General features: G+C 41.9%; 1 protein-coding gene across 1 annotated transcript in view; it reads left to right on the forward strand.

The window, feature by feature from the left end:
- BLTP1 (bridge-like lipid transfer protein family member 1) overlaps window positions 1-21,500 on the forward strand; it is a 282,755-nt gene that overhangs the window by 218,634 nt on the left and 42,621 nt on the right. The window contains exons 59-70 of the mRNA XM_078766129.1: window positions 3,143-3,304; window positions 6,473-6,615; window positions 6,960-7,104; window positions 10,840-11,022; window positions 11,183-11,368; window positions 11,473-11,613; window positions 12,070-12,363; window positions 14,258-14,423; window positions 15,565-15,722; window positions 15,834-16,032; window positions 20,652-20,869; window positions 21,078-21,332. Of these exons, the coding sequence (XP_078622255.1) occupies window positions 3,143-3,304; window positions 6,473-6,615; window positions 6,960-7,104; window positions 10,840-11,022; window positions 11,183-11,368; window positions 11,473-11,613; window positions 12,070-12,363; window positions 14,258-14,423; window positions 15,565-15,722; window positions 15,834-16,032; window positions 20,652-20,869; window positions 21,078-21,332 (2,250 nt within the window). The remainder of the gene's footprint in view (window positions 1-3,142; window positions 3,305-6,472; window positions 6,616-6,959; window positions 7,105-10,839; window positions 11,023-11,182; window positions 11,369-11,472; window positions 11,614-12,069; window positions 12,364-14,257; window positions 14,424-15,564; window positions 15,723-15,833; window positions 16,033-20,651; window positions 20,870-21,077; window positions 21,333-21,500) is intronic.

Consider the following 21,500-nt stretch of genomic DNA (forward strand, 5'->3'; position numbering starts at 1 on the left):
TTTCCGTCTTCTACCGACTCCTCTCTGGCCTTGCCCCCCCCCCCCCCACCTCTCTCTGGGCTCTGTCCCGCAAATATTCCTACAGGTCGCACAAGATCTGCCTGCAACCCTCTTATGGTCAAACTGCCAAAATCAAGACTCTCTGCTCACCTTCACTCCTTCATTCCTCTTTTCTCCCGCCTCTGGAACAAACTCCCTCACTCTCTTCAATCCCACTCCACCCTCCAGGTCTTTAAAACAGCTGTTCACCACCATCTCTTATCTTCCCCCATCCAAAACCTTGATCTTTTCTATCCCCGCTAATTTCACCCCAATTCCACTTTTTTGAAATACCAACTTTTTTCCTGGAAGTCCTTGGTGTCCTTGTGTTTTATACTTCTCCCTCCCCCCCCCCCCCTTCCCACGCCTCCTCCCCCCAAGCCCTCTCCCTTCCACACATCTCCCTGCTCTCAAATGTTGTGTTTGTGTGCTTCCCCTTCTTTCCCCATCTTGTCTTCCGCTCCCTCTTTTTATATATTTTGTTTGTCTGGTTGATTTGTTTGTGAAGTAAATGTTAGCTCTTTCACGAGCCTCGATTCAGTATACAAAAAAAAAAAAAAAAAAAAATTGTATTAAGATCACACAAGAATTACAGCACAACAACAATAGTAATCAATTGTACAACCAACATATATTTCCTCTGATGGTACCATCAGGTTCGTACAATATAACTCACTGTGCTCCAAGTGAGCGAAAATAAGAAAATTCCGCAATGTCTCTATTCCGGCATCAAGCCCAAGTCGATCCACTCCAGCGATCGTCAGAACGATGTCCAATCGAGACTAGAATCCCGTTCGGATGATAGTCACAGTCACGAGGCCAAAGCTGTGCAAAGGTGCCCTCAAGGCGATGGGGAAATCCAAAGGCGCCCTCCAGGCGACTGGGAAATCACACCCTCGGGTATGGACGTTTCACGGCTCCAAACCAGCGAACCGCAGATTTACCTTCAAAATCCAAGTTACACGCACACACACCAGATAAATGTCTGGATGCGGTGAAAATGGTTGAAGCAAAGCGAAAAACCTTGCGCGATGCGCAAGGCGCGCGAGTCAAAATGCCCGACGGCCCGTTCTCGAGGCGTAACGGCATGACGATGATTCTCCTCGGAATCAACCGCCAAAACCTGACACGCAGGTTTACCTGTCACAACGATAACAACTATCACAACGATAACAAGCAAGAATCCCTTTCTCGGGAAACCCGAAGTTTGCTAGTGACCTCCGTTCGTCAACGTTTGCTCCAGACCTCGAAGCAGCTGGGCTTCTTCCCCGACTCACTTGCTCCGCCTTCTCCTCCTACTCTTCCTCTTTGTCGTCGTCCGGTTCCGGTTTCATTTAAAACATTGACTTTTTTTACCTTTTGAAAATAGTAACCGCTATCTCCCTTAAACGACAACAATAATAGTACATGGAATCAAAAATGTTTACAGTGGATGAAAACCACAACAACGGAAGTGACAAATCCGTAACAACATTTCTCCATCGTGCAGATTTAATAAAAGAGAAGAAAATTTGAAAACTGCATAACCAAGTCTCTGTATTTCATATATTGGCCTTGGAAATCAATAACACATGTGATTTGTTTCTATTTTCATATATTGGCCTTGAAAATCAATAACACATGTGATTTGTTTCTATTTTCATATATTGGCCTTGGAAATCAATAACACATGTGATTTGTTTCTATTTTCATATATTGGCCTTGGAAATCAATAACACATGTGATTTGTTTCTATTTTCATATATTGGCCTTGGAAATCAATAACACATGTGATTTGTTTCTATTTTCATATATTGGCCTTGGAAATCAATAACACATGTGATTTGTTTCTATTTTCATATATTGGCCTTGGAAATCAATAACACATGTGATTTGTTTCTATTTTCATATATTGGCCTTGGAAATCAATAACACATATGATTTGTTTCTATTTTCATATATTGGCCTTGAAAATCAATAACACATGTGATTTGTTTCTATTTTCATATATTGGCCTTGGAAATCAATAACACATATGATTTGTTTCTATTTTCATATATTGGCCTTGAAAATCAATAACACATGTGATTTGTTTCTATTTTCATATATTGGCCTTGAAAATCAATAACACATATGATTAAACAATGATTTGTTTCTACACATTCCTCCACAGTGCAGATTTAATAAAAGAGAAGAAAATTTGAAAACTGCCTTACCCAAGTCTCTTTATTTCATATATTGGCCTTGGAAATTAATATCAGCACTTATAAATTTATATTGCTCTGTCCCTTATTCAGGAAAGCAGAAGTGGAGTTTCAAAAGGTAAGACAAAGGTTTTAGAGGAGTGACTTAAAATTGAATGGAACGGTTCATTGAAATATTTTAGGGAAGAGACTGAGACAGGTGCAAGGCCTCTTCAACTCCTTGATATTTTGATGGCAGGACAGTGATGCACGATTGTTGCAAAATAGATTTTAAAAGCATTTCAACGGTTGGAGGAATAGAAGATTGACATCGCTTCATAAAGCTGCAGGCTCTAACCAAGTTTCTGCCTGTGCAAAACTGCACGTGCCATGCCTCTGGATCTAAATCGTGCTGGTTGTCCTCATGCTCATGTTGTCCTCATGTCCTCATGTCCTCATGACATGAGGTTGTCATGTGAGGTTGTCCTCATGTTGTCTCATGTAGAGAGAGGAAGACAAATGATGAATTGCGAAAGATGATGGGAATATTGCCTGTGATTGATGCTGTGAAGAGGAACAGGTTGAGATGGTTTGGTCATGTATTGAGGAAGGATGAAAGTGACTGGTTGAGAAGAGTGATGGAAGTTAATGTAGAAGGAAGTAGAGGACGGGGAAGACCGAGAAAGACTTGGCTAAAGATGGTGGAAGAAGAAATGCGGGCAAGGGGGTTAACAAGGAGAGATGCAGAAAATAGGGCAAAATGGAGAAGATTGTCATGGGGACCGCAAGGCTAACCCCCGCTCTAGCAGGGAACATGGCCTTAAAATGCATGTTGTTGTCCTCATGCTCGCTGGCAATGCCTTTTTTTCCAACTTGGCATTGAATGTGGGTGAAATGCGTTTTGAGCACTGCCAAATCAGCCTTTTTTTTATTGCATGCAGGCAAAGGTAAAGCAGGAGGTGGACTTAAATCTGCCAAGCTGTACGCCTGGGTCGCTCTGCAGTCCCTGCCAAAAGAGATGGTGATCAGCCCTTGTCTCCTGGATTTCCTCGAGAAAGCGCTCGAGTTGATTCCCATTACACCGATCGACCAGCACCCTCGCAGTAATAATTTTGCTTCTAACTAACATGCTCGCATTTACATTGCAGTGTATTTACCCATTTACAGTCGGGGCCAAAAATATTGGCACCCTTGCACTTTTTTCAAATATCTCACAATTTTCTTCAAAATAAGTTGAAATTGACAAAAGTATTTGGTCTCCACAATTCTTTATTTCACTGTTAATATTACATAACTTTTGTTTTTGATTCAGAACTTAATATATCCTTTTAAATCAGAAAATAAAAATAAATGGCATTGACAAAATTATTGACACCCGAGACTTGATATTTGGTAGCACGGCCTTTGGACAAAATAACTGCAGTCAAGCGCTTCCTGAATGAGCTTCCTACCCCTCTCCACTGGCAGTTTGGCCCGCTCTTCTTGTGTAAACAACTCCAGTTCTCCCAGATTTGAAGGGTGCCTACTCCCAAATGCTGTTTTCAGATCTCCTCACAGGTATTCAATGGGATTTAGATCTGGACTCATTGCTGGCCACTTCAGAACAGTCCAGCGTTTTGTCTTGAACCATTTCTGGGTGATTTTTGAAGTGTGTTTGGGGTTATTGTCCTGCTGCAAGATCCATGACCTTCGACAGAGACCTAGCTTTCTGACACTGGGTTGAACATTGCGATCCAAAATATCTTGGTAATCTCCTGACCTTTTGACACCATGCGTATATACAAGGCACCCAGTGCCAGAGGCAGCCCAGCAACCCCAAAACATCACTGACCCTCCTCCATGTTTGACTGTGGGGAAGGTGTTCTTTTCTTTGAAGGCTTCATTTTGTTTTCTGTAAAGATAGAGATGATGTGCTTCACCAAAAAGCTCTAATTTGGTCTCATCTGTCCACAGGACATTCTCCCAGAAGGATTTTGGCTTGTTCAGGTGTGTTTTGGAAAACTCCAGTCAGGCTTTCTTATGTTGCTCTCATAGCAGTGGGGTCCTACTTGGTCTCCAACCATAGCACCCCCTTTCATTGAGTTGGAGACGGATGGTGCGAGTGGAAACCTTGTGTCTGAAGGTCAGCTTGAATCTGTTTGGCAGTTGATCGAGGTGCTTTCTCCACCATTCACACAATCCTTCACCGCAATCTTCGATCAAGTTTTCTCTTGCGGCCACGTCCAGGGAGGTTGGCTTCAGTGCCATGGGCCTTAAACTTCCTGATAACATTGCGGATGGTAGACACAGGAACATCAAGGTCTCTGGAGATGGACTTGTAGCCTTGAGATTTCCATGCTTGGCTACAATCTTGTGTCTGACCTCCTCAGACAATTCTCTGGTTTTCTTTCTTTTCTCCATGTTCATTGCACACACAGTGACACAAAACAGCAGAATGACTCCTTTTCACCATTCAAACTGGTTGAATGAGTAATTTTTATATTGCAGACACCTGCAACTCACCATAGGTGAGTACCATTCCAAAGTACAGGAGAATCACGTGCTTGAAATCTCATTATTTCTAACAACCATAAAAGGTGCCAATAATATTGTCCAGGCCATTTTCGGATTTCTGTGTGGAATAAGCTAAGATTTAGTCTTTTTACAGCTTTTTTTGTTTTGTTCCACTGCATACCAAAGAAATACATTTGTGGATACCAAACGATTTTTTAATTACAACAATATTCTGTAAGAAATGGTGCATTATTTGAAAAAAAGTGCAAGGGTGGCAATATTTTTGGCCACGACTGTACGTACTCGCTGTTTAGTTGTACTCGGTACACATCCTCGTGTACTAAACATTGTTTCAATCATTTATTATGCAATGTCGAGGTTCACGGAGGAGCTAATATTGTGTTGTGTGAGAGAGGTTAATATATATTCCAAATCTGCCAGACCTCTACCAGTTGGTGTATTATCACTTTTTATATTCTCAAAATTGTTAATTTCAAGAGTTAAAAAATTGAATTTGTTTTCAATTTGCTTTGCTCAAGTTTAAAGAATTATTTTCCTACTTCTTATTCTTTCTCTTCCCTGCCTTCCTCCACTATTTTTCTTTGTCATCCTCCTGTTTTCTTTGTCATATGTTTTGTCATATTTTCTTTGTTCCTCCTTTTGGCCTCCATTCTTTGTCCTCCCTTCTTTATCCTCCTCCTTTCTACCTCCTCCTTTCTATTTCCTTCTTTCTACCTCCTTCTTTCTACCTCCTTTCTACCTCCTCCTTTCTATTTCCTTCTTTCTACCTCCTTCTTTCTACCTCCTTTCTACCTCCTTCTTTCTACCTCCTTCTTATAGCTCCTTTCTCCCTTCTTCTTCCTCCCCTCTTCCTTTCTCCTTCCCCCTACCCATTTCCTTTCTCCCTCTATCGTTTTTCTCTCCCTTTTTTCTATCCTCATTTATCCTCCTCTATCCTCCCTCTCTCCTTCTCCTATCCTTCCTTCATCCTTTCTTTATCCTTCCTTTCTCCTTCCCTTCTCATTCCCTTCTCCCTCATTTTCGCTCATCTTCCTCATTTCTCCCTCCACTTCCTCTGCTTCGTCCTCCACTTCATCCTCTGTTATTCTCGCGTATCCTACTTTTACCATACTATTACCCAACTTTCACCCCTCCCTCTCAAATCCCCCTCATTCCCTCTTCTTTTGTTCTCTCACTTCCTGCTTGTTTTTCAATCCCACATCTTCCTATTCCCTATGCTGCTTATCCTTTATTCTTCCGCCTCCCACTGTTTTATTAATTTTTTTCGAGTAAAGATTTTTGTTTTTCTCACTTTTCAATTCTGTTTTTTGATAATTTTTCTTTGAATGTGTGAAATTGTGCATTAGGTTTACATCAAGTATTTTGTCTTGCTGATGAGCTTAAGCCAGAACAGCACTGTCGTAAATCTTGTCTATACAGAAGCTTTTGCAAACCCACGTAAATACTGCATATTGCTAATTTTAGTCGTTGTCTGTGATACTTTCCATTTTGCGACCATTTACATGGCTGAACTTGAGTTGCTTTGGGGCGTATGGATATATTATAGTTGAAGTGGCACAAGTTATCACACCCAGCTCTTCTCACTTTGCATACTTATTATGAACAATTGTCATACTGTACAGTAACTGTTGTCCATCAAGGTTAGGCCCTATTCATTACTTTCAAGGAACTTGTCAAACACTCGTGCATTTACTCAATTGCTTCAGAGACCAAACCACTTGACTCAGGCTGTTTTCCTTCACTTGCGTTCCATGTAGCTGAGATTCACCACAATGAAGAAGAACTTGGTCACTTTGATGTGCCAGATCCACATGAAGAGACAGCCTCTTCTCTTGTATCCTCTTCGGCAAATGCCTACACTTCCTTTCCTGTTGATGTGGTCGTGTACGTCCGTGTGCAGGTGACAATAATGTTTAGATCCTTTCTATCCATTTGCTGCATGTTCGATAAAATCTAATTCTCTTGTAATCCATTTTTGTGACTTGAAGTTTGTTTGAACATAACGATTTGCTATTCGAAGGCCTTTGCTGTTTGAAAGTTATATTTTATTCATCTGACAGAAAAAATGTATTCAAGCTTGCCTCATTTTAAATTGTTGCTTCTTCCATCCTTAATAGAGTTCCACAAAATTGGGTATTGATTAGAAAGTGTACGACAATGGTGTTGTGGTTGGTTGGTTTTGCCTATTATTGTTCTCAATAACTATCACAAGTCATGATCAATTCTATTTCACTCCTTCCACAGCCATCACAGATTTGTTTTAGTTGCCTGCCAGTGTCACGTGTCGAGTGCCTGCTCAAGTTGCCCTCCCTCGACCTGGTCTTTTCCTCGAATCGAGCCCCCATGGAGAACAGAGGTGTTTTGGAGTCTGGCCCACCAGGTGACCGAGGTAACTCTTCCATATTATCTTCCCTACTCTCTTCCCTGCTTGCTCAGATGGTGCTTAAATCACCTGTAAGAAAAGCGGTGGCATTGCAGGTTGGTTGAGCAATCGAGGCCTTCCAGTGGCACACAACTCCCAAAAGTTGGTCACTGCCCCATTCCCAGTAAAGTTAGCAATCGGGATGATTCTGCATGCACTGTAAAGCATTTGCCTGTTCATTAAAAGTGAAATGCAACAAGCATTCTGAGTATTGCGCTGCAATACATGTCCCCTACCGGCATTGGGTAGCACTGTCATAGAAGACAGTATTATGACTTACCGCACTCCAAATTATAGTCCGGAAAACTGTTGGGGAAATTCCCAAAGTTCAAACTTGATCTGAGGTATGCTGAGACACGTGTGTCACGCCTCGCCTCGTTGATAAGTGTTCAATCCAAAACTATAAACCATTCTTTAGCTGGTATGGGCGAATTTTAAAGTGTCATTTCAAAGAAAACTGAGTTGTTCCACCAGTTGATGCTGGTTTTCAAACTTGATCCGAGTTATGCCGAGACACGTGTGTGAAAAATTTTGTTGAAATCAGCCAATATTTGGTGGAGTTATCGCATGGAAACCAAAGTGTGACAGACGAACCTCATTAAATATGCAAATTTATGCACGGTTGAATGTGGGCGCGGATGATGTGAGACCGGGTTATCCTGACCAGGTTATCTGCGGACCGTGGAAGCTAGGTTACTTCTGACGCGTACTGTATATACTGCTAAGAGGGCAGAGTATCAGATACATATTTAAAGAAGTATTCACGCAGATTATACGCACAGAAGCATATGGTAAAGTGACACTCCAACCTCCCTAGATGTATTGTTGATTTATTGGTAAACTATGTGAATTCAATGTATTCTTGCCTGATATGAAGAATTGTGTCAATGGAAACAAAATTCAGTGAAAACGTTTTTGACTTGATGCTTATTCTAGGAAAGCATTTTAAAGAACAGTCCACGATTACAGCATATTGTACACAAGGAATATTAACAGCTTTCACTTACCGCACTCCAAATTATAGTCTGGAAAGCTGTTGGGGAAATTACCAAAGTTCAAAGTGCCATAACTTTGTCAAAAATGATCGAAACGTCGTGAAGTTCGAACTTGATCTGTAACTTATCATGAGGAAACCATGTACCAAGTTTGAAATCATTAGCATTAAGAGTTTAGAAAAAAAAGTCAGGAAAACTGTTCTTTGCGTGACGGACTGACAGACGGACGGACGGACGGACAGGCAGACGGACGGACAGGCAGACGGACGGACGGACGGACGGACGGACAGACTGACAGACGGAGGGACAGAGTGCAAACCTATAGTCCCCTCCGGTGTACACCGGTAGGGGACTAATAACAAGGGCAAAAACATCCCTGATTTGTATTCTTGGTGATTATGACTCAAATTGACTCCTTCAAACTGCTTGGGATGTGGGCTGCAGAACATATTACATTTGCCGATCTTGGTCATCTTACTATCATTCACCAAATGTCCGTCCTTCTGTCTGTCCGTTTGAAGGTACCGTAAAAACTGCTGAACCGATCGCAACGATATTTTGGGTAGGTAATCCTGGGATCTCCAGGAGTAAAATAGGCTATTTAGTTTTCCCAATTTCAGCTTTAGTCTCCAGCATTCTCATGTTTGGACACCCGCATAACATTCGCGTTCGCATAACGTTCATTGTGACGATGTTCTCATTGTGACGATGTTGTTTTCCCGGGTGCCGCACGGCTGCAACGATCGAACTTGGTGACCTCGGTCAAAGACCGTTTATAAGGACACGGGTTGAATCCCTGCTTGAGAGAATTCCAACCCCCTCGCTCCCCGCCATCACGGCCGTCTCTCCAACTTACAATCTCACGAGATATGCGGAAAGGACGACCCAAAACCAATATAAACATCATTCGTATATAACCATCATTACAACAACAACAACAACAACAACAACAACAACAGGCATTTTAAGGCCATTTTCCCTGCAAGAGCGGGGGTTAGCCTTGCGGTCCCCATGACAATCTTCTCCATTTTGCCCTATTTTCTGCATCTCCCCTTGTTAACCCCCTTGCCTGCATTTCTTCTTCGACCATCTTTAGCCAAGTCTTTCTCGGTCTTCCCCGTCCTCTACTTCCTTCTACATTCATTTCCATCACTCTTCTCAACCAGTCACTTTCATCCTTCCTCAACACATGACCAAACCATCTCAAACTGTTGCTCTTCACAGCATCCATCACAGGCTCTATTCCCATCATCTTTCGCAATTCATCATTTGTCTTCTTCTCTCTCAACGATACTCCACACATCCACCGAACCATTCGCATTTCCACCCTTTCCAGCCTTCGTTGCTGATCTACGTTCATTACCCATGTCTCGCTCCCATGAATCATAACACTTCTCACACATGCAGCATACACCTTTCCCTTCAGCTTCAACGACATTCCCCCCCTCTATATAAACAGTAACATCATTGTATGTAAACAAATGTATGTAATTGTATATACAAATGTATGTACAAATGTATATACAAATGTATATAAACATCATTAAAAGTAAATAATGACCTTGGCCAAAGTTCAAACGCCGTTTAATCTCTACATGAGAGAATTACACATATCTATTTGGGTGGTGAATACGCTAACAGATCGCTGTCTCCAACGATCTTGCCAAGGCCGTAACAGCTATCGGCTCAAAATCCTTTTAACTGTTGATTTGGTACAGTTACACGTATCGGGAATTTGGTACACGTATCGGGAGTACATACGACATAGCGATTGTGAACACGATTATCGATCGCAATTCACGATCACGATCATCACGATCATAGTGTATCGATCACGATTTGAAACACGATGGAATCATATTTACCGATATGAACAGTGATATGGCTTTTATTGAAATTCTAAAGATACTGTTTAGATTTTGATGATTTGCGTGTGATATGATTCGACGGATGTTTATATGAATCGTTTAAAATAAAGAAAGCCTTCAATTTCTGATATTTTGCCTTTTCATTTGGGCTTCCCAATTGAAGCCTCACCCATAGGGTGGGTACTGTTGCTAGTCTTACTATAATTCACCAAATGTCCATCTGTCTGTCCGTTCGAAGGTACCGCAAAAACGACTGAACCGATCACAACGATATTTTGGGTGTATAATCCAAGGACCCCCTTGAGTAAAGTAGGCTATATTGTTTTTCCAATTTTTCCATGTTTTCCAATTTTCCAGTTTTTCCAAACACGATTGAATAATATTTACCGATATGAACAGTGATGTGGCTTTTGTTGAAATTATACGTACCAGGAGAGAGTAGATTGACTCCTGACGAACTCTTCCGATATAAACGTGCGGCTCCGAAGTAACATGGCAACGTGTGCAAAGCGACTGAGAAATAGGTGCAGCGGCCGCTTCCGTGTTACAGATTCGGCGCGCACTCTTCACACATAAACGTGCGACTGAGAAAGACGTGTAGCAGCCGCTTCCGTTTTGCAGAATTAAATCTTTTTTTCAAAATGGGCGCCATGTGCTGTTTAGATTTTGAAGATTTGCGTGTGATATGATTCAACGGATGTTTATATGAATCGTTTAAAATAAAAAAAAGCCTTCAATTTCTGATATTTTGCCTTTTCATTTGGGCTTCCTAATTGAAGCCCCGCCTGTAGGGCAGGTACTGTTGCAAGTTTCTTTAATTCCCCTTCTGTTTATTTTAGGCCCGAGCACTTCGCAAACCCGATTGCGCCATTGCAGCAGCCAGTCCGAGTTATCGGTGCCTACAAACTGCAGCGGACTGAGCTTCACAGCCTGCATGTCCGATTTCTCCCTCTATGTCTTCCACCCTTACGGTGGAAAGCAGAAGGCCAATGTTGGATCAATGGCACAGGCTGGCATGCCAGGTATGTTCATTCATTTATTCCTTCATTCATTCATGATTGTATCCAAGGGTAAAGGTTTAATTTAATTTTCCACATTAATTCATTCGTTGAAAGCAGGCATGGATATTCAGCCAAGTTTTTATTGTAATATATGCCACCACCATTTTGCGTTTCATCGCAGGTGATACCTCTTCAGAGGAGCAACCTTCGGTGACAGGCAGGAAAGATTCCCTGAGTATCAATTTGGAGTTTGTGAAAGTGAGCTTGTCCCGCACAAGGAAGGCCGGTACCCCACTCACTCATGACTCCCTGCCAACTCTTAACAAGACTGGCACAAAGGGTGAAGCCACCCTTATCAATATCTCGGGTGAGTACATCAAGTATCGGCCTCCATTGTTTTCTTGGACGCCTTATTTGACCTTGAGGATTGCTCGAGTTAAAGCACATCTCCAATGTGCATTTCACTTCTAGGTGTTTGTGACATCGGCTCTGCTTCTTTCAAGTACGACATGCGGCGACTGAGTGAGATGCTCGACTTTCCAAAAGCATGGTATCGGCGTAGCATTGCTCGTAGGCTCTTCCTGGGAGATCAAACGGTTGTAAACATCTCTTGTAAGCATAATTTTCCTTGATTCACGAAGTTTAAATATTTGTTAGATTATCTTGCTTTTCTGTACATTGAAAGTTTCTCATCTTTATGACCAGCTGATTAACTTTTGGTTCCGAGTGGTAATATCGCGGCCTCTAGCCTGTCAACTTTTCTTGGTGAAAAAGACCAATGTCGAATTCTAATTTTTTTTCATTCTTTTGAAAAAAATAACTTTTCAGTCGACATTTCTTATTACCACAAAAGCATCCTCATTCATTTTGCTGATGGTAAAACCCCGTGGAGCATATCATGTAATTTGTGATATCTTGGGAAACCGATTTGTTCATTAATTGATCTCGTGCAGCAAAAACAACTTTTTGTAATTGGTGCATTGCCATTACGAAAATGTCAAATGAATGGTCATTTACCAAGCCAGATTGGGATCTCAATTTCTTAAGCACTACTTCCGTATATTTCAGCTTCATCGTCCGGCACCCCAGAGTCGACAGACAGTACCAGTCATCGCCTCTCCCCGGAGTCTGTTCGTAAAGCTAACTTTCGGTCTTGGGAGTCGCAGGATCCAAGGTTGGAACCTTCTAACCTAGTTTCAGCTTCATTGGCAGGTGCTCAGACAACGGCCTCCGGTTTCCCATTTGTTCCACCATCCCCAAGCATCTTCAGCATTTCTGGCTCTAGCTCACCCCACAGCCTCAAGTCGCCTTCAAACACTTGCTTACGCAGCCCTTTGGATTCTAACGCAGCCAACCGCGCAGGTTTGTTTTCATTTTGCCCACGTATTTTCTTCTGATCGATCAACTGACATTGTGATGTTGCATCATCCACTGCTTCGTCGTGATGATATGTGAAGCGAAATGTTATTTCAGCATCTCCTTATTGTCGTGAAATGCCCACTGTGGAATTTACAGGAACACCTCACTTTTACACAACTCGCTTCTGTGTCATGTGCATGTTTGTATGTGCGTGCGTGAGTGGCCACCCACAACTTCTGGTTGTGCTCTTGAAAATGCAAAGTAATTTAATGAGGCTATTTGTTTATATACAAAGTCTTGGCTCCTGGCAAGGTTAGACCACAGAACGGATTAGGACGCAACAGAACAAAAGGAACAGTAGAAAGAACGTGTGGGGGACTTTCACAGCAGGGCCGAGGGACAAAATAGACGAAGACGGACAAACAAAGGGATGTGTAGGTGGGCAGGAGAGGATTAACGTGGGTAGAGAAGATCACGGTTTTGGATTTGGATGATCTGAGATAGTGGTGTGTGTACAGCTGTCTTGAAGACCTGAATGGAAGAATGACATTAAAGAGAATGTGGAAGTTGGTTCCACAGTTGGGAAAAAATAGGAACTAATGAATAGAGGTGGTGTGAGGTTGATGGTGAAGAGGGGGGCTGGTTTTGAGGGGGTGGATTCTGTAGAGGGGAACACAAGAGGGATGGGGTTGGAAGGACATTGGCTTGTCGGAGATGTGGGTGAGTGTACTGACATGGAGGGCTTTAACACTGTTAAAGGACCTGAAGGGGAATATATTGTCGTGAGCAGACAACCTCTATAAACTGGACTTATCAAGATTCCCATTCTGGACATATGGAGACAAATATCATGGGCTGGGTGGAAATAATTATTTTTGAAAGCACAGAGGTGAGAGGGTTGTGATGTACGTATGGGAGGAGGGTTGCGTTGTTGGAGCAACCGTTCGTGAGAGGTAGTTTAGGAAAATAATCGTTGTGAAGAAGAAGAACATGTGCGCTGATGACAGAGAAATAAGGAAGGTGAAACATTTTTTAAATGTATTTAAAAGCTTTTATAGGAAGAAGCGTCTCAGTTGGGGAATATTGAGAAAAGCTAGGAATATAGAATGAAGTACAGGAAATACAGGCAGAAGGAATTACAAACAGATTGAAATCCATGTTTTTGAGTAAAAAAAAAAATTGTTTTTTTCAAGCATGGAGAGGGAATAGGATAGAGTTGAGGAAGCAAAAAGGACAATATTTAGGGGTGTGGGGGGAGGGGGGGGAGAAGTGCAACGAGGAACACGGTGTCCAGAGACAATTTCCACGCCAGCTATCAGAGGACAAGGCCTCGAGCACCACAAAAACGAATCGAATCTGCCAATGCAACCCAAACAGCAATATGGGGACTAAAATATAACAATGACATGATGGATCTGGTCTGGGAAACGTAGCTTTGAAATGGAAAGAGCAACTGCCGATCAAACCAACACGTGCAGCAGACCCCAAACCAGAAAGCTTTAATTTAATTGGCTGTTAGTCTCATTTAATTTTGTCCGAGTGTGACTCAATTATTTGTCGCAATTTCACGTGTCGTGGTTCTTGTCCATGTCTGGTCACATGGTATTCGCAGTATCTCACAATGGACGGCAGTGGATGCAACAATATGGGCCCCCGTGATTTTTGGTTCGATAAATGTCTAATTCATCAAATGCATTTCCAAAGTGTTAAATTAAGTGAAGACATTGTGTGTGATTAATCAGAGTAATTGGATACATTGTGTGTTTCCCTGTTTACGTACATATTGGACTTTATTTTGAGATTCCGAGAGTTTCTCGCAGCATCCAAAAAGAAATTGCACCATCGATGTCGCTGTTTTCAATAAACAGGTGCAAGCTCCTGTGCATACTATTTTCAGACTCTCACGCAAAGACATCAACTCCAGCCTCCTCACGAGGTTCAGAAGGGAAGAGCAAGGCGGGCGGGCAGCAGAGCGCTCCATGGAAAACGTTGGTGCTGTTTGCAATCAACTTCTCGCAGCTGAACGTGCAGATGAACATGAGCAACGCTATGGGGAACACCACGTATGTGCTGCAAATGCTGATGTTTGCCTTTGGAGGAGGAGGGAGGGAGGGGCAATGCCAGTGAGTGCATGAGGATCACAAAGAGAGCAAGAACGGGACTCAGTAGAGAGCAAACCTCCACCTGGTTGGCCATATCACTCAATGGTGAAGAATCACTTAAAAAAATTAAATAATTCTCATATCCGAATGCATATTCAGATCTTCACCAAAATAGAATCTATTTGTCCTTGTCAGACACCCAACGTCTCCACCAAGTTTCGTCCAAATCCGTCCACAACTTTTTGAGATATCCTGCTATGTATAGTTTTTGGCACTATCTCCCAATGGTGAAGAATCACTTACAAATTCTAGTAGCCGGATCCGAATCCGGATCTTCACCCAAATCTAAACATTTCGTCCTTGTCACATACGCTACATCTCTGCCAAATTTCGTCTGAATCAGTCCACAACCTTTTGAGATATTTTGTTCACAGACAAACAGACAGGCGTGAAAACATAACCTCCATCCAGCTTTGGTGGCGGAGGTAACCAGTGGAACAAGACCTGAGTTAGAACCAGGACGTTGAGTAGTATCCACTAATCTGTCACTAAAACTAATACGACCCTTGGATTTGAATCCTAGACGGTGGTCCCAATGACTGATGGAGTACTTGTATAGTTTGCATGAGGTTTATGTGGTTGTATGGGTTTGATAGAGAGAGAGAGACCACCTTTAGAGGCCATTTTTCCCCGCAGAGCAGGGGTTGGCCTTTTTCGGGCACCTTGGTCCCCTTTTTGAAGCAATGTTTTATGGCCGGATGCCCTTCCTGCCCACAACCCTGTTAGTCACCTCTTGCGACACACAGGGAATTACCAGTGAACTGGTACTCGATTTGCCGACCTCGGAAGGATGACAGGCTGAGTCAACCCCCCTGGCGTTAATTCAGCGATCGACCGGGATTCGAACCCAGGGTCCTAGGATCCCAAGCCGGCACCCTAACCGCTAAGCCAACACCAGGTTTGATAATGCAAGGAAATTTCACCAGCTGCAGGAAACTTCACCACACGGTTCACAAGTGCATGATGATTGAAACAAGAAAGCAAACTTCATTTTAAATCGCTACGTTTATGTTTCGGCTGGTCCGCTGCTTTGCCGCCGCAGGTGGAACACCAAAGGACTCAGAAGCCAGGGCCGCCTCTCAGTGGGGAGTGAGAACGACCGCGACATTTCCATGACGGTCGGACTGGGTAGCTCCCAACTAGATGCCAAAGGTGGTGTGGTCGGGGGTACGGTGTGTGTCAATACACTGGAGGTGGTTGGTGAGAGTCAAAGTTAATGCTCAATTTTCTCCAATCAAATTTTACGATTTCAATCCAAGGTTGTTTGGTGATGCCGGATGATGCAGCAACTTCCTCACTTTATTTCCACAGCCTTCCTCTCACAACACCCATTGCAGGAGCCTAAACATCGCGTGCAGGTTACCCTGGGTTCCACAGAGGCCAGGGTGGATTACATGGGCACGAGCATCCTCATGGGGATCTTCAGCAATGCGGACTTGCAGCTTCGTGATGATTGGAAGGTCACGCTGGATCCAGGATCAACTTCTGACTCGACACTGTCAGACAAAACGTGTGTCCCTGTACAATACAATGGCTTTGTTTTTCCTGTCTTAAAAGGATAAAATGAGAAGGCTCGGATAAAGGGAAGTCATAAAGTATAAGGAAGACGATAATAGAAGGGAAGTTTGAGGTGAGTGATTTGAATCGAAGTTTGTTTGGGAAGAGGGGATAACGCCAGGTGTCGCAAGAAAGTCTGCAAACAAAGGAATTTATTTTCTGCGATAACACATCTTCTTTGATTCAAAGGGTATTTGGTTGATATCCACCTGTTTTGCCACAACTGCTTCGGCTGCTTGACAAATTAAACATTCTTAGCGCAACATGGAAAAGGGAGGAGCTGTGGGAGGATGAAAAGGAAAACATTGAAATGTGCAGCTTATTCTTTTGAAAAATATTTTCCGTCTGGAATTCCTCATGGGAAGCCAAGAGAAGCATTGTTTGCAACTATTTTGCAGAAGTAAACTCGGCCTTTTCTCAATGTAACACCCGGTATTCTCGTTGATCCGATGTGGAATGCGAATTATTTTCGAGGAGATTGTGGTTTTCGAGGAGACTTGAAACTTGGTGACGTCTTTTTGTCCGCATTGCCAGAAGCAATGCTGAAAAAACTTGAGATCATCCTACTTACCTGTTTTCCTTTTATTTTTCAAATTAGTGATGAGCCAGCTTTTTTAGGATGGCTCGGATACACCTTCCCAATGGATCTCAGCACAGTGTGCGTCTCCCTCGTCAGTTGCAACTTGCCTTACTTTGGTGGAAATGTCGGCGATTGCCCAGGATTTTTGCAATGGTTGTTGTTGTTGTTGTTGTTGTTGTGTGTGTGTGTGTGTGTGTGTGTGTGTGTGTGTGTGTGTGTGTGTGTGTGTGTGTGTGTGTGTGTGTGTGTGTGTGTGTGTGTGTGTGTGTGTGTGTGTGTGTTCAGCAACTCTGTATCCTGGTTATGTAAAGAGGTGAGGTGTTGGGAGGTGGCAAGGATAAATTGAAGCACAAACACAAAATCAACTTACATGGGAATAGATGGAAATGCATGCTTCAGCTTGTTCAAAAGCCTGACACAGATATAAAATCTAACTAGAACAATGCAACTGTCGCCAATATGCCTCCGCTTAGTCCCACAACGGGTGGATGCCATCACTGTGCATCTGTATGGGTAGGGGATCACGTTTGTGAAGTTTCGTGTTGATCGGATAAGGTTCGTTTTTCTATCCAAGATGGCTGCCAAACCACGTGACCTACGACATCATCATTTTCAAACTATATGCAACAGTGCTGTTAGATGATATTTGTGAAATTTCGCATCGATAGGGTAAGCATTTGAGATATAATCATTTAATTTTTTTCAATCCAATATGGCTGCCAAACCATGTGATCTATGATGTCATTAATTTAATATTTCAATACAAATGGGTCACAGATCATGTACATGCAATTTCAGATTTTTAGGATAAGGAATTCGATTAAAACATTTTTGGCTGGTATACCACTTCACCTATGATGTCATCATTATCATGCTTTTGTTCCCCATTGGGAGGTCTTAACAATGTGCCAAGTTTCAAATTTTTCCCATTCAGCGGTTTCTGAGAAATATTTTTTTAATTTTTTGCTTTTAATCCAAGATGGCTTCCATACCATGTGACCTATGATGTCACAATTATCATAAAAACATTCTGCATGGGTGTCACTCCTACCCTGAAAGTTTCGTCTCAATCGGACATATGGTTGCTGAGAAAAACGAAGTTTAGCCCGTACGGACGGACGGACGGACGGATGGACGGACGGATGGACGGACAACCCGAAAACATAATGCGTCCGGCGACTTTGTCGGCGACTACTTTGTAAAAATGACCCCATAGATTATGGACCGACGATTGGAAAATTCCACATTCCTAGGCCCATAATCCAAACTGAATCCTTAGTTAAGGTTGGATGCAAGATGCCAAGTCCATTATGATGAACTCTATTTTAGGAGCTATGGAGCTTTATGCCATGAAGTTGTACAGCAGTTTCTCCATGCAGGCTGTTGAAACGTAGTTTTTATTAATAAAATCCAAAAGTGGGATGAAAACATAGGAATTGAGAGAGTGAAAGGGAAGATCCCAACACATGTACAGTATTTCTATTTAGGGAATTGATCAGCCAAATATGGTATGCTAATGTTATCATTACATGACAGAAAATATAAGTTAATCGCTGCTCTTTTATATTGTGCACTGCTCCTTTCCTATTCCATCTCCAGGCGCTGCATGACATCATTGCCGGGCACCGAAGGGGGCTACATGATTCGACAAGTACAACGCTTGATATGAAGTCATAATTCTACAAGTAACAACGCTTGATATGACGTCATAATTATACAAGTACAACGCTTGTTATGACGTCATAATTCGACAAGTACAATGCTTGATCTGATCGGTATGGGGAAAAAAATCTCTGCAACTGTTAGTCCAATGGGCAAGAAATTTTTACCATAGGATCGCCTCCTCCTGTAGATTTTTTTCAATGATAATTATGACATCATCGGGCACGTGATACGGGCACCATCTTGGAAAAACCAAAAACCTTGCACCTCTACATCAGAGAAACCGCTCCACGGAGAATTTTTTTTCATCCGATTGACTTTCAATTCGAATCGGATTGTCATATCAGCAAACTGAAACCAACCACCGATTAGATTTGAGGTCAACATAGGCCAAAAGGTCAACATAGGCCAAAGGTCAACCACATTTTTTCAAATTTCTAAAATCCTCCATTTCATCCGATTGACTTGTAATTTGAATGGGATTTTCACATCAGCTAACTGAATTTAACCACCAACTATTTTTGAGCTCAGGATAGGCCAAAATGTCAACATAGGCCAAAGGTCAATAACCATTTCAACTTTCTAAAATCCTCAATTTTCATCCGATTGACTTGGAATTTGAATGTGATTTTCACATCAGCTAACTGAATTCAACCACCAACTATTTTTGAGGTCAACATCGGCCAATTAACAAAAACCTAGGCCAACATAGGCCAAATATCTAAAATTGTCAATTTTCATCCGATCAACTTGCAATCTGAAGAGGATTTGCAGATCTGGTTAATAAATTCAACCACTAAGTATTTTTAAGGTCAACATAGGCCAAAAGGTCAAGACCCTTTCAGATTTCTAAAATCCTCAATTTTCATCCGATTGAGTTGAAATTTGAATAGGATTTACATATCCGCTAACTGAATTCAACCATAAAATATTTTTGAGGTCAACATAGATCATAAGCTCAACATAGGTCATAAAGGCAACATAGGCCAAAGGTGAACCACTTTTTTCTAATTTCTAAATCCTCAATTTTCATCTGATTGACTTGAAATTTGAATCGGCTTTACATATCGGTGAACTGAATTCAACCACCAATTATTTTTCATATCAACATCGGCCAAAAGGTCAACAACCCTTTTGAGTTTCTAAAATCCTCAAATTTTCATCCGGTTGACTTTAAATTTGAATCGGATTTTCATATCAGCAAACTGAAACCAACCACCAATTAGAGTTGATGTCAACATACACCAAAAGGTCAACCACCTTTTTTCAAATTTCTAAAATCCTCAATTTCATCCGATTGACTTGTAATTTGAATGGGATTTTCACATCAGCTAACTGAATTTAACCACCAACTATTTTTGAGATCAGGATAGGCCAAAATGTCAACATAGGCCAAAGGTCAATAACCATTTCAAATTTCTAAAATCCTCAATTTCATCCGATTGACTTGTAATTTGAATGGGATTTTCACATCAGCTAACTGAATTCAACCACCAACTATTTTTGAGGTCAACATCAGCCAATTAACAAAAACAGAGACCAACATAGGCCAAATTTCTTAAGATTGTCAATTTTCATCCGATTAACTTGAAATCTGAAGAGGATTTGCAGATCTGATTACTAAATTCAACCACTAAGTATTTTTGAGGTCAACATTGGCCAAAAGGTCAACATCGGCCGAATTTTATAAAATCCTCAATTTTCATCCAATTTACTTCAAATCTGAAGAGGATTTGCATACCACGTCTCTGAGTTCAACCACCAATTATTTTTGATGTCATCATAGGCCAACAATTTATTTTAGGGATTTCGCAACTATTTCGCAAAATGTGCACGACACATTTCTTGTTTTCTTGTTTGTTTGTTTGTTTTCTTCTTTGTGCATTAATATTTTATTAGGTGTGTGCATGTCGGATTTGTGGGTGTGTATCAGATGGATGGATGGGTGTGTGTCGGATGGATGATGGGTGCATGTCAGATGGATGGGTGGATCTGTGGCAATAAAACATGCCAAGCAAGGTTGAGTGATGGTCAGTGCAAACTGACTACTCCACAAGATGCAGGTTCTCCATTATTGTTGAGGTTATAAAAGTTGTATGCCCAGGCTGTTTCTGCTCTACAGTTAACAAAGTACGTCTGTGGGAATTTTGGTGGCAGTTGGTTGGGTCCATCACCTAATTGTTGAATCGTTTAACGTTGAGTTCCAATTTTTTGATGAATCGTTTTTTTATGACAATGATTTAGATTTAGATTTTCAAATTTCTTTAACTAATGCCCTGTTCTCATCATGTTTTGATGGGTTTTTTTTCTTCATCTTTTAATTACTGCAGGAAGATCTTTGTTCATGGGGACCTCTCATGGAATGTTTTTCAAGTAATGATCTCTCGATCGACAACCCCCGACCTGATCAAGATCGGCATGAAGCTTCAGGAATTCTTCACTCAGCAGTTTGATACGAGCAAGCGGGTGTTTTCTACATGGGGCCCTGTGCATTACGGGCCTGCAAAGGCCTCACTGGTTGTATCTGAGAAGGCTTCCGAAGAATCTGGTAGAGTGTGGCTCAATTTGATTCCATTGCATGTTCTAAAATGTGCACACACATATACGGATGGTTAATGTTAGTTGTCCGAACTATGTAATATGTTGTTATAGCTATGACCTCAAGTTCTTGAAGTTTTTAACTTAAGCCTTTGTGTTTAATTTCATCCTTGCTTTGGTTTAACCCTGTCCTCCATCTGATCCTGATCTCTTCAAAGGCACATCTGATATGGCCCAGCATAGGCACTGGCCAGCCATGCTGCACGTCATCTCGGACTGCCCGTTGTTTTTATTCCCGCATCCACTGCCCTCAAATGCCGAGCTACTGGGTGGCACAATGGAACTGCACGGGCATCACGTGACACTCGCCTGCTTCCACGGGGTTAACTTTCGTGCCAAGTCCTGGGCGCTGTTCCAGCTCAAGGGGCCAAACATATTCTTTTCCACAGAAGCGCAGCACATTCGACAAAATGGTGGGTTTTCCGGTGACCACGTTAAGTAAATAATTCAATATTATTGGTCTTGCTTCGTCTCATCGCTAATTGATCTGCCGTGTTCAACATGCGTGGTGTATTTTATTTCCGAGGTTTTATTTGCAGAACCTCTGCTGTGATTAAACACACATTTCCATTCTATGGTGT

This window comes from Myxine glutinosa, chromosome 12 (genome assembly GCF_964187855.1).
Source record: "Myxine glutinosa chromosome 12, kmMyxGlut1.1, whole genome shotgun sequence".
NCBI classification, from domain to species: domain Eukaryota; kingdom Metazoa; phylum Chordata; class Myxini; order Myxiniformes; family Myxinidae; genus Myxine; species Myxine glutinosa.